At 44.3% G+C, this 14,466-nt stretch overlaps 1 protein-coding gene across 5 annotated transcripts in view; it reads right to left on the bottom strand.

Annotated features, from left to right (window-relative positions):
- EVL (Enah/Vasp-like) overlaps positions 1-14,466 on the bottom strand; it is a 118,551-nt gene that overhangs the window by 15,788 nt on the left and 88,297 nt on the right. For all 5 annotated transcript variants that reach the window (XM_084208568.1, XM_084208571.1, XM_084208569.1 and 2 more), the window contains exons 4-5: positions 3,338-3,401; positions 167-228 (exon numbers count right to left, since the gene is read on the bottom strand). In XM_084208568.1, the coding sequence (XP_084064694.1) occupies positions 167-228; positions 3,338-3,401 (126 nt within the window). The remainder of the gene's footprint in view (positions 1-166; positions 229-3,337; positions 3,402-14,466) is intronic.

Consider the following 14,466-nt stretch of genomic DNA (forward strand, 5'->3'; position numbering starts at 1 on the left):
CCAAAACGCACATATGTCCCTAGCTGAAAATCTAATCTTTAAAATGTAACTGTAACTAAAACCACTTTCAGCAACCTAGCTTTTGTACAGCACCCCACAAACCCCAACAGCAGCAAGAGGAGACAGTCAGGGAGAGCAGACTGTATCTGCTTGATTTGATACGTGCCTGTGGTAGAGGTTCTTCTTTCCAGGGATTCCTGGCGCTGTTGCTGTTGCTCCATCACTTGTCTAAAACAGCAATGAAAAAACCATTAGATATTCCTTATCATTTTGAGAAAAAGCTTTATACCCTGAGAAGCACTGTGTGTCTGGGGAGAGAGCTGATCCCATGAGGTGGAGCTGGGGCTGATTTCACCCGCCCTGGCCGCAGCAGTGCCAGTTCACACACTGGGAAACTTAACCAGGACATAGCCCTGCATGCACTGGACACTGCAGGGTTGGTTGATCTATTTAAGGTAACTCCTCAGTGGCTCTGCACAAGGACCAGGCAGTGCCCAATGCCCAGGAGAGCAAACCTGCATGCTGTTAACCTGAAGTGTGTGAGCACTGCAAGGAAAGAGTAAGGGGTGTCCCACATAAAATCACAGAATCACACATTGGATAGGGTGGGAAGGGAGGACTGGAAGCCATCTGGTCAAACCTCCCGGCTCAAGAAGGGTCCCCTGGAGGACACAATCTCCAGGATTCTGTCCAGACAGCTTTTGAATATCTCCAGAGAAGGAAATATTCAAAACGACACAGTCCAGAATCTTTTATGCATCAGGAGCCCAAAGCACTTGTAGAATATTAGCCTGTTAGAATGGAAATACAACAAAGCTTCATCTGTGTTTTGGTGCTGACTGCACGAAGCCCCTGTGGTCCAGGTGCCCATCCAAGCCCGTTTTGGCACTGGCCAGTCCAGGTGACAGCCCTGGCACAGCTGTCCCTGTGGCACCAGCCCGGCACTGCTGCTCCTCCAGCTGCTTCCCCAGGAGCTGCCAGCCCGGTGTGGAGCAGGGAGAGGCTGGGGACAGCTCTGCAGGGATGTGCAGTTCCAAGGGCCCAGCAGCAGAGTCTGCTCTTGCCCGCTGGACTGCTCCTGCAGGAAGGGATGTCCCTGGCCCCTGCCACAAACCCACCCTCACTTGGCTCCTAAAAACCTGAGAGCTAAAAACCAGACTGCTTGCCAGCCTTCTTGGCGAGTGCGTGGATATGGACTAAAGGTTTCAACAATATTAAAACACAACTCTGAATTTACCTTGCTGAAGCATTTGGTAATAAAGTTTATTACTATTTTCCTCCACAGTTTCTAGGTCGAATTGGCCCTAATTAGTTTCATTTATCTTTAGATCAGTCTTCACTGCACAGTTTTCTCTTTTCTCAACAGCTTTGCTTCATGGTCTGTACAGTACAGCAAGCTCAACTCTAAGCAACATTTCTATTTTGACTCCTTGCACAGTATTTTAAGACACCTCCCTGTTACATCTTTACTTGTACTTTCCAGAGTCTGCAATGCTGAGCAATTCTGTTTTATTTATATTCCAATTGAAGCTTTTAAAGTAAAAAATAGTCCATAAAAATAAAGTTATATTATGTGGAAAATAAAGAATAGTTTAATTTGCAAAACAAATTTTCCATGTTTCATATCTAGTTCAATATATGGTAAAGGAAAATACATGATTTTGCTACGGAGGGATCAATCCTAAAGTGGTTTTATGTTCAGGACATGCAATCCATACAATTTCTAGAATATTGCAGGTTTCTGAGAAAATTATCATATGTGCAAAGGTGAATGGCTTTTGAGAAAGTCTTAGTTGGTTGACTCAACTGCTGTCATTTAAGCTATGACACTTTAAGCAAATAAATATAAATCTTTACTTCAATACATACCCTAACTCTTTCTTGATTGTTATGGATGCAACAGCATCAACCGCACTGCTAAAATTTCAGTTGTTAACACATGAACTAAGAATTTCCTGAGCATACTGTCCCCTACCTTAGCTTGGCATTTATTAGCAAAATTTGATGATGAGGAACAACTTGATCCATACATTTTCTTGATTAAACCTGGGGGAAATTCTAGGTTTATCTAGGGAACCAACCTGGAGAATTCCAATCTGACAGAACAGGAAAGAAATGCGGGTAAAACACCCCCAAATCATTAGAGCTGCTACAGAACAGATTGAGGTGCAGGGTGCAAAAATCCAAAGCAGGGGTTAGCCACTGCCACTTGAAGTCACTGGGGCTCATGCCAGCCCTTTCTGCCCTTGGTCAGAAGCAGTTTATATGTGCCAAATGCAGCCTCCCACACATGCTAAAAGGAGAAGTTCTTAAAGTCTTAGGAAGTCAAATTTATTCCAGTTGAACTAAATAAAGCCTGGGATTGGCACAATATTTAAGGAGTAGGCAAGGAGAAAAGTACAAGAGAGGACAAATTACATTCTGACTTAAAAATATATTCTTTAAACATTTGTGTAAAGATGTCTATAAAATCTTTTAAACAGAGAGATTTGCAGGGTAGATACCATAACTTAATTTCCTTCCTGCTTATAAGATGTTAAAAAAAAAACAACCTAGCCTTAAAATTAGCCCTGCTCTATGCTTAAAGAATGCATCAGCATAATTAAAGCTGAAAGTCCTCTAGTGCAGATGTAGTAATATCCAACTGCATCTACTGGCACATCTTATTCCACTCCAGTGGAGCAAAAGGAGTTTTCCTAGGGCCATGTGCCCTGTAGCACTCAAATAATACCTTCCCAAAGGGCTTTCACTGTCTCTAAACAAAAAAGAATAAATAAAATATTTTTATTCTAACGTAGTTAAGCTGCTCACATTCTAAATGTACAGAACAGACATGCACATTGGAGGCCTGAATTACACATGCAGAATGAGTGACTTCCACTGGTTAAGGGAAGAGCTGGATCGGGTTTTTCAGGAAGGCAGTGGCAGAGGCAATATCTCCTGCCTTGTGTGAGCAGGGGCTCGCTGGCCTTCGTGATATCTCTGCTATCCCCAAGCAAATCTCAGGTGAAATTTCATCACTGCTGACCCAGTCCTGAGTAAATCCCTACTAAATCTCAGGTTCTTCACAGTTATTCATAAAGGTGCAGGAAACCAGTTTACTTTTTGGAGGCAAGAAGACTCCTGAGTACCTACCAAGCAAAGAGTTTACCTAGAGTGTGAACTTTGGCTCCCTTCACCCTTTAACAGTCATTACAGAATCCTTAACAATAATTAGAAAACACTCAGAACCAGCTTAAAATACGTACAAGTAAAAAGAGCAGTGCTTGCTGGTGAACAAGGACTGCATGTTCATGCAAGTTACAAACTAGAACTCTGCCACAGCTGATTAACTCACCTTCTCTGTGCTTCCATCTCATCTGGAGATGGACCATTCTGGATCTGGCGCTGGGCAGCTGGGCCTACAGAAAAAAATGAGAAGATGCTATTAAGAAAGAAAGCAAATGTGTCTGATTTTGAAAAAACAGTGCCACTCAGATTGCTTCTCCACCTTACTATGACAGATAAACCTCAAGCATTATTGTCTTCTCTTTGCTTTTTATTTTTTTAGCTCTTTTTTTTTTTTTTCATATTAAACAAATCATTGACTCCTGTACATTTTTAGTCCCACTGGGAGAATTCAGGGGCAAAATGTAGGAGCAGATTTGTCCAGAAACTTGGCACCACAGTTGCTGTAGATAACCTACTAATCCCTTGGTGATGTGAAGGCCTGCAGTGTTGCAAAGTTGTCCTGTAGAAGGACAGCCCATTGCACTGGGATGCATTTTGAGCTTTGACATGGTTCAGCTCCATCCTTCAGGTATTATTCTGTGCTTGCTCAGAAATTCAGCTCCCTCGCTGAGGCTGGGAACACACATTGTGCTAACTCTGATGCTGAGCTGCCATCAAAAGCTGCCTGATGGAAGGTGCAGAGATGCAAAATGAAACAAGACTTTTACAAAGGCGACTTTTCTTTTTACAGTGCTGTGGTCTTCTGTTTCTGGGGGATCCACAGCAAGCTGAGCTTTCACTGGCATCCACCAACAAAAGCTGACTATGCATGTGACCATTTAAGTCACATCTCTCTTGACTGATCATTTAATCTCTGTTCTCAGACATTTAATCAAGGACACTGACACTACATGCCATTTTCAGAAAGAAACAATTATTCTGAAAATAAAAATAACTATTGGTAACATAAGTGGCCTTTCATTTATTACAAGGATTGTTCCATTCATTTGAGGAGGTGGGGTTCAACTGTGATAAACAGATAAGACCTATTAAATCCAACAGCAACTTTCCTGATAAACTGGGAAGGAGGTCAATTATGTGCAAGAAATTATTATGCCTACCTTATTTTTTAATTTTCAAACGTAAAACTTCTTGCTTTTAAAAATTATCCAACAAGAGCAAATCAGAATTAAATACTTACAAACCTAAATATGCCACTCTCAAATTGTTAAGCATATTTATCTCTGTATTCTTTATGTATTACTGCCAGGCTGAATGCTATCTGAAAACCAATTAAGTAAACATGAGAACAGGAAAGATGGCAGAAATGCATCGTAGTCAGAAATTCCAGACTGATCTTGAGGAAATCGTGCATATTTTTGAAATGTGTTTAAGGACTAACATTTGAAGTAAGGGTACACAGAAAGTTCTGAAAACCAGGCCCGTGTATTCTAATTTTGGGTCTCCCAAAAATGAAGCCAGTGACAACCACTAAGCCAAAAGCTCTGACATTTAAAAACATCCTATGATTGGGCATGAAGACAGTTCACTCTAATGACGCATGACTGACAATTTAGTGCTGTTTATCACAAGTCTTTGGCAAACTATTTAGACAGAAATGCCGCATTTTGTAAAGATCACACGAAATAAGGAACGTGGGGAAGCTGGTGATTGTTTTGGGAAGAAAGCCTCAGGGAAAACTTTGGGAAGTATTTGGGATCCACCCAGCAGGCAGCTCCAGTGAAAGGAGTTTCGGGTGTAGCAAGGAGCTGAGAAAGCCCAGGTGAGGAAGCCGGGGACAGCTTTCAGCCTGCCCAGCCGCTGCTCACGGCCACGGAGGGCAGCGATTCATTTCATGCTCGATTCTGCACATGCATGCTCTGCTCTGCACGTACAGCAGACAGCTGCGAGGCTCGGCGGTTTCAATTCAAATGGATTTCTAGGCTTAATTCCCCTCCAAATTTTTAGGTATTTCTCAGGCAGAAGCAGCCGTGGACAGCGAGTGCTCTTGGCGATGCCACCCTCATTTGAAGATGCTCCCCTAGTTGCTCATGAGCTGCCTCTGACCCTGCCAGCCTTCGGGAACAGCCTCACAGAGAAGAGCACGTAGCACAGTGACCAGGAGAAAGAGTTCTGCTGCTGACCCGTTTGCATCTTCCCAGCTGCTGCGAGCCACATTTTTAGCAACTAATTAAGGCAGGAGATAGCTACTCTGCGAATGTCTGCGTTTCCTCGCTTCGTTGCTTTGCAATAATTAACCACGCTTTTATAGAAGCGTCTTGTGATTCAGCTGAAGGCAGATTTTGGGAGCACACATGTTTTCCGTGTTTATTTTTTTCTCCTCCTACTCAACCACCCCAGCAGCCACTCTGCCCTTGCCCAGCTGTCCCTGCAGACAGCAAGGGGAACTCCTGGCACAGGGCACTGCTTTGTGCCGGGCGTGGAGTTTTCCATGTGCCGGCGGCTGCTCCTGCACGCTGCACAGCGATGGCCACGGCTGGAGCCAGCCAAACACCAGGAGCAAAGTTGCCCCTGAAGGAAAACCCATGCTCCGACTTCCAGTAGTGCCAGGAAGGCACGAACTAACAGGAACAATGCCATCCTTTCTGTCCTGCTGGACGAGCTCCAGGCAATGTTTCTGTTCCCTCTTTTACCTTGGCTCCAAGTGCGAGTAACACTGACTGTATACCCTTGGGAAAAAACTATGAAACCCGTTTATTTCTCTGAGCAACGGGCGTTTTGTGCTTCTTCAACACAGCAGGTCCAATCTACTATCACACTTTCATTCATTATACAGGATGGAAGCAGCTCCTGCCTGGGGTTTTTGCAGCTCCTACAGCTCCACGGTGCTTATGGACCAGCGTGGTGACAATGGTGGGCTAAGGAAAGGGTCCAGAGTCAAACTGAATTAGAAATACGTGTGGGCTTTCAATTCATGATACTGAAAATTTCTGTTTTACAAATGAGAAAAACATTATGATTTTGTGCAAAAAAATACAAAACCCCCAAACCACAAACAAACAAACACAAACCCTCAGCAGATGTCTGGGGGAAAAGACGTGTCAGAGAGAGACAGCTTTCCCTCATTGTTTGATGATTCCAGCGCACACTTGGATTGTGGGAGACTGGTTCAGCCACCAGGTCTGTTCTGTCATTGTTTATATTCTGACAATGTGACATAAACTCCTGCTTATCCTGACAAGAACAGAAGAAATCTTTCCAGATTACAAATTTCTGCAAAGCTTTTCTTTCCAACAGCAATATCTTTCACATAAATTGGCATTTTCTGTCACAAAACCCCAATATATCAGTTGTTCAAAGCATTTCTGACTGATGCTAATCCCGTCGTCCCTGTTCAGCTCCAGCCTGGGCCGGCGTGCAAACCCACACTGGGACCCGGCTGGGCAGGGTCTGGTTTGGGTTCACCGTGGCCCCTTCTCTTCCCCCTGTGTACCGGGGGCTCCCTGCTCTGGTGGTGCTGCTGCCCCACACTGAGGTGTGCCACCCGCGGGGGCTGTGACACCCGCGGGGGCTGTGACACCCGTGGGGGCTGTCCCCGCTCCAGGCAGAGCGGGAAGCGCTCCGTGTCCCCATCGGCCGCCACTTCCCCATTCACAGCCCGCCTGTAATTTCAGCTCTCTCGCCGCTGTTGGGCAATCCCGCTGCTGCTGCTGCTGAGCCTCTGTCAGCGCTTCAGCTCCTGCCCCTGGCCCGAGGGGCTCAGCCTGCTGGGGCTGCCCGTGCTGGAGCCGTCCCGGCACGGCCACACCAGAGCGGGAGCGGCAGTGCGGGTGACCAGCTGTGCTGTGACACTCCCTTAAACTCATTAGCAGACAATTATCCTGGACAAAGCACCCGTCTAATCAGCCGAGATAAAGCCCGTAGATAAAGCAGGGCGCTCACACTCGGGCTGGGTGACCCGGCAGGTCGGGGTGACCTGACTTTCCATGGACTGAGCAGAGGGATGGATCACTGCTCCCTGCAGAGCCACACCGCCACCACGGCACTGCTGTGACAGGGGGCTGGGACTCCACAGGTCCTGCTCCTGCCTTGTTGGGTTTGATGTGCAGCAGAGAGAGGGAGCACATCCCCGAAGGGAGTACGGTGTCACAAAGAATGCTTTCAGGCAGTTTGCCTCACTCCTATTAAACATTAACTCGAAACAGAGTTTCAGAGAGTGTTACACGCAGGCTGGGTGCCTCAGCAGCATTTTAACAGAGTACATTAAATACCTTCTATGACATCATTTACACATGGACCAAACTTCTCCTCTGAGAACTGCAAAGAACTTTATCAGCTTTAATTAAGCTATGAGACAGAAGTGACTTGATTACACCCAGGCTGTGTCTGCACAAATAAAATTTGGTTGCATCAATTTACCTACAGGTGAGATTTGCTACTGACACAGTCAAAACCATGTAAAAGGTCACCTAAGGCATTCTTATTCTGATGCAGACCAAATTTGGTTTGACCTGAGGCAAGTAGAGTGCAAGGAAAGAAGCATTTCCAACTCTGTGCCAGAAAACCTTCTCTACCTCCCTTCCCTGTTCCTTGGTGACCAACACAGCTGTAAGTCTGTGGCAGAGCAAAGTAAAACACATCCTCTTAAAATCACCCCCAGCAGTGCTTTACATAACCCGAATTTACCTTATATCACACTGGACAAGGAACAGTGTCTATCAGGTACCAACTCTCAGCTGAATTCAAGAAATTCCTGTCTTAGAAGCTATTAAAAGCACCATTCCCAAGATTGCAAGTGCTTTGCTTTTATCTTTTACCTTTTACCTTGAGATTACTTTAATCTAACATGAAACAGGCCCTGCTTAAAGTAAAATAAGGGTGTGAGCACAGGGGGTCTGTATGAAGCCTGTTCATTTGAACTAAAAACTGATTTAACATTCAATGCTGAAACTTTCTGATGCAGATAAGATTTAAGGACAGTGACAGAGCTGGAAAAACAAGCCCTGTATTTAACATGGGAATGCCCTGCCCTTGCATTAGCTCACACCTCTTCAATGACTTCTGTACAGGTGCTTGTTCTGTGTCCTTTTCTTCCTGTTTATTTTTTTTTTTTGGAAAAAATCAATAGATGGAACTGCAAGGGTCCCCACATGCAGTACCACACAGCTGTGCATGTGCACTGAGCAGGGTGAGAGACACGAGAGCCAGGGGGAGTTACCAAACAAAAAGGCTGTGCAAAGATCCAGTGCTGGAAGATGATTAGAAAGAAACCATCTTCAATTCATCAGAAGGGCTACTGAGCACACCAACATGAAACCAGTGCCTTTGACTCAAATGCCAAAGCTGGCAATTCCATTATTTTGCATAAAATGTGATGGCACTTGTTTGATCCTCACTGTTCATTCATCATGGCACTGGCACAGCATTTGGTAGTTTTTCGTGCTTGTGTCTTGGTTGAGCTGGTGGAGAAAAACTTATTTTTTTCCTCCTGCATGCAATACAGATGAGACAGTGCTAAAGCAGCTCCTGCTGCAATCTGACAGCAGGGGTCACAGTAAATATGTAAAGGACATGGCTTGGCTGCATTTATCTCAGCACCACTGCCTCAGCTCAGCAGCACAGCTTGGGTTACCTCAGATAAGAAACAGCACAACCAGCTTTAAACAAGATTTAAAAATACACATAGGTGAGTGTGCAAAAAGGAAAGCTTTCACAGTGAGGTGGCTCCACAGCCATTTATGGCAGCATCTCCCCCAGAATGCAGCCTGGAGTGGTGGGAATGCATCCCCGTAGTTAGAGCAAGCAACAGGGATGGGAGCCCATGAATTCAAGTATGGGACTCCCTGTATTTTATCTGGTGACTGATCAATGTAAAATATAAGAACTGTGTAAGAACTGGAAATTATTTTCCTCTCAGCAGCTCAGCTCTAACAGGGAGCCCCAAACACACACTGATCTAGAATACCATGAGCTTTTTGGGGTGGGGGAAGGTGAGCAAGGAAAGCTGCAGTTCTGCCTGGCCAGGGGAAGCGGCTGAACCTTGGCTCCCCACTTCCCAAGGAAGGGCTTTGAGCACCTGGCCTGGAGGATGGCAGCCCCAGGGAAGGAGGTGGCTGCACACCCACCTGGATCAGGCCCCAGCACCGCAGAGTGCCAGGACTGTGCAGTGCTGGCTCCCCAAGACACAGAGAGAAACTCTGGCAAGCTGAATTGTCACATTCACATTTTCTGAAAAATCCCCTTGCCCAAGATTTTTCTCCTGGGAAGCTGAGAAGCCTCAGAGAAAAAGGAAAACATTTATGATCTCATTTGCTTCTCCTGTGTTTTGCTCATGTGGAACGTGTTTGGAGATTGTTTCATTGGTTTCTGGTGTGAGTGTTTTCACTCATTGACAATCACTGCCAAGCTGTGTCGAGACTCTGGAGACAGTCTTATTATCTTTTTAGCATTGTGTAAGTATCCTTTCTGTATTCTTTAATATAATACAGTATAATAAAATAATACATTAGCCTTCTGAGAACATGCAGTCAGATTCATCTTTCCTTCCTTCCTGCCACGGGCATCCCAGCAAATACAAAACTGAATGCAGGAAACCTCCATGCAGGACAGAAAAAGATGGAACTCGAGCATCCCAGGGGGGTTCTGCTTACTGAGCTGAGCTCTGAGCAAAAGAGAACAAATTCAGTGACAGCCTGATCATGTGTTGGGTAAGGCAGCACCTGCCAGGCAGCTCCAGGTGGGGACTGCCAGCACCTCCCTCCGAGGCAGGGCTCTGATGCATTTAGAGAAGCAGCCTTGTTTCCACAGGCAGTTTCCTGATAAGCAGGCATCCAACGTAGTTGAGGACCAATTGCTTTTGTTAGGGGAGCCACCTCTGGCTCTGAGAAATATGTTATGTGCATAGAAAAGTATCGGAAGAATAATTTTACTTTTTTTATCATTACAGAAAGAAAAAAAAAAAAAGGAGATAATTGAATTTCTAAGGGTGTAATTTCAATATTGGTGGGTTTATAAATACGCTCAGGGAAGATGATGGGAGATGTCATCAATCAGTGCCAGAAGTAAAAAAGTAAAATCTACAAAATTCAGGACCATGAGATTATCTTAAAAAAATAAAAGGAAGTAAATTAACCCCACAGTTATTAGTAGCAAGTAAAGAAGCCCCCAAGCACTTCTGTTCCCTCCTTTTCTTGATTGTTTTTCAGAATGTGCATCAAGCCTGTTTTCCTGAATATCCAGGATTGAAACTTTTCAATAAAGGTGAAGATTAGCTCATAATCTTGTGCCTCTAGGCAGTACTGGAGCTTTAAGAAAAACACCAAATACCATCAGAATCCCATGAAAATTGAGAGCACAGGCCATCCTGAGAAGCTGGCACCCTCCACCACTGCGTGGGCATTCAGGCAGTGGATGCTCCAAAGAAGCTGAGAGTGGAAATCAAAACACACCATCTAAAGATATGGCTTATACTGCACAGATACTTTCCTGAATTTGGTGTTATTGAGGACATGAACTGTTTCACTCCAGTATCACTTTGCCAGGTGCTGTCCCAGCAGAGACAGGGACCCTGCAATGCTGGCCTCATGCTCGGCAGTAGGAGTGCTGCTGAGCTCTTTCCTTGGATGTCTCGGAGACATCCACACATCTGTTCTGTGAAATAGAAGCTATCTGCTTTTAGCTAAGTGTGACTCTGTGTGTTTCTGCACCCAAGGAAGTGCATATACCTGTTTATCCCCACTTCACACTTACATTTCTTTACATCAAATAAAAAGCAGGGATTTGATCCTTTTTTTTTTTTTACAAATTGAAGTTTTAAAAATTTCTGAAGTCACAGGGGAAAAGAACCCAGCCACTAGCATGGACAGCAGTTCCATCAGCTGATATTTACAGACATCACTGGTCAAAAATCATCTCTGGTTTTACTTAACTATAGGATTTATGACACATTAGATCAGAAATGTGCACATATATACTTATACACACACACCCCCACCCACTGAAGACTGGTGCAGCACCCAAGGCACCAAGAGCAGCATGGTCTATTCTTGGCCTATCTCCATGTAGGACCTTGCAAGGCAAGGCTCTCTGTTTTCAAGTGTCTCCTTCCTGTTTCCCTACTGGTAGGACAATAAACCCCTCAGGGCAGTCTTTTCCAGCAGGTGGAGAACAGCAGGGCCCACACATGCACTGAACACCATGCACACATAGAAAACACCATATTATAAACACACAGTTTGCACCTAGTTAATGGCTAAGATCCATTTTACCAAGATTTAACTCCCAGCACTGCTCAAAGGCAACTATGATGGGTACCTGTACCTGGGTAAGAGTACTGGACTGAAGAGGACTTCTCTACAAAACACAACTAAATGGAGTTGTATTTTGGGATTTATGAAAAGAAAAACCCAACCCAACAAACCACATGAAAAAATATCACGAGAAATAGACAGGATGCCTTGATAATTAAGTCACAGTCTTAAATAAATTCAACAGATAAACGAAATATTCAGATACAGCACTTGATCCCATTCACACTTACACGCAAAGCCAAGCTATCTGCCTAAGGGAAGCAAAAATCCCACCAACTAGGAAGGCTCAGAGTAAACACACTCATCTCTGCATCTCCTCATTTCCAGAAGAGCTAACAGGAATTGACAGTCACAGGTAGGTCATTATGGAGAAAAAAATAGGCAAATATCCCATTAATTATAGCAGGTATAAGATACTGCCCTTTTTAATATCTGTTTTTTAAAACCATTATCTATTCCATGAGTACAGATGCTATTCACTAGCAAGTAAAAGCAGAAGCAATCCAACACATTGATTCAGAAGTCATCATCCCACATTCTTGCTGTAATGACCTCTCCTGATTTAACAGCCCTGACTAATGCCCACATCTCCTCAACCTAATGGCTCATTTCTCACAAATATTATCTCAGCCTCCTACTGCCCGCCCGTCTGAATTAAAAGCAAATTAGAGACAAACCATCCATCACTGAGCTACAACTGTGAGTGGCCTCCCGGCACGCCAGGATGGCGCACAGACCATCTCCACGCAAACGCGAGCCGCCCTTCCCGCAGCAGCCCGGCACGCGAGGCAGCGGGCAGGTTCCGTCACCTACAGGACATTCGGCACAGCACGATGCAGTCACAGTGGCAGAGGCAGAAGCAGTGCCAGATCCATTCCCTGCCCACCATAGCACGGCCGCAGCCTCCCGGCGCTCCCCGCCGGGTTTCACCGGGTGTAATCGATCCCCTGCCGCAGCAGCACACCGGGCCCGGCCACTTCAATATTTCATTGGACCCCTGTCCTCACCTATCACAACACTTCGGGGTGTCTGGAGCTAGACTTCATTGTCTGGACTTTCACATAATGCTGTGAAATAAAGAAATTGTGTTTTCTGTCTCCTGCCCCAGTCAGACCTCCCTGCGTTCACCTACACGCAAGCAATTACAATAAAAGCCAAGTGTGAATAAACAGAAAGTTCAGTTGTTTTGGGGGGAAAATGGCTGCTGTTGAACATGCTGATCAAATTCACTGGTAGCTTCTGAAGTCAAAGTGGTTCAGTGAAAAATGTTGAGCACTGGTCTTAAAATATGTGCGAACAAGATGGCTTCAGAGAGATGTATATATGGCTTAAAATCCCCACCTACTATTAAATTTTCTCTTCATCATCCCATCATACCTGATCTCCTCTGATCCAACACTTCACCCTCCTTACTTTGCCTGCTAATCACTTTCCTCTTCTATATTTAAGTGTGGCAGATCTTCCAGAGGCAATCCCGTTGAAGTTAATGGAGAGTTTCTATGAGGAGACTGAACAGAATAATTATTTACTCTCTACCTCTGCCTTATCCCTTTGATCCATTTCTTTCCTCTCTCCTTGCTTTTCCATCATTCTGTCTGCTGGGGACTTCACACAGCCTAATGCTCTACTCCTCAAGCAAATTCCTAGCTGGTTTAGGGGATATATCTCCATAGCTTCAGTGACACTACTCTGAGGTGGAGTAGTGGTATCTTGGTATTTTGACCCACTGAACACAGTAGCTAAGTCTTTTATCGAATATCTGACTTTTAGAATATGCTGAATAAAAATTTGAAGTTTTTAAAGTTACCTATGGTTACACCAGGTTGAAACCCAGGTGGAACAAGTTCATAATTAGCAAAGTATCAGAGCCACTCCTATCTTTCTCAGGCAACACTTACTCATCATAACTGAGTAGTTGCTCACTCTCTGTACCTGCCTCCCACAACATTCTCAGAAAGACTGATATGTAGATACTCTAATAGCAAAGCTGCTTATCATATGTTTTCTAATGTTTGCTGCTATGAATTATTGATGTCCCATTTTAAGTCTACAATATCAATACCTCTCAGGTATTCCCCACTATCAGATGGAGCACAACAAGCATTAACCAATCAATATCTGAGACAGCAAAAAAACTCTGCTAATAGCAAACTATCTTTTTCACTATGGCACACAGATGGTGTGAACTCTACCTGTATATGCTCATTGTTTCCTGCTTGCTGGCTTATAAAGCCAATAGAGGCAAGCCAGAAACAGGAGTATTAAATTCACACCTGAGTGTAAATTCAGGGTCTCACAGCCATACATGACAATGGTTTCATGTAATTATATTCTGAGAATGTAAGAAGATTCAGGAATATATTTAAATGAAGAAAATGGCATTAAAATGGTAGGCCATGTTTTATATTCAGGACTCCGGTTTTCCTAGAGCACACAGTATCATCAAACCATTTCATTCTCAGTTTTGAGGGTACTTAAATCCTTTTTGTTCTCCCGTGAGTTCTTCCTGTTTCTCACACTGAAGGACTGAAGGGAAGCATCTGGCTGATGAAAAATATCAGCTAAGCTCTCCTAAGTGCTCACTTATCCTGCAATGCCATTGGAATCACCTGCTCTCTCAAAAGAAAACTATTGCACAAATGTAGGCAATTTAAAACACTGTATCAAACTAATGACAGAATCTGTAAACCCAGAGATGTACAACTCAGTTCTGTCCTAAGAATGCATCTAACTCTTTCAGTCACTTCTTTGGCCAAGACTATGTTACCCCACATTTTCTTCATCATTTTCTTACACAGTGAGGTTGTGGTTTCTACAGGGTTAAATATGGTCATGACTAATAAAAAGCTAAAACACATCCTTCACGGCCAAACAGCATCCCAGAGACTCTCAAACCGATCTAACAGAGATTAACAAAATTCCTACAGATCCTTGGGCAGACTCAGCACCTGCACAGCAAACTCCCTGCCAACAGTCTGCCATGGAG

The sequence above is a fragment of the Fringilla coelebs genome, assembly GCF_963513975.1.
Source record: "Fringilla coelebs genome assembly, chromosome: 6".
Taxonomy (NCBI): Eukaryota; Metazoa; Chordata; class Aves; order Passeriformes; family Fringillidae; genus Fringilla; species Fringilla coelebs.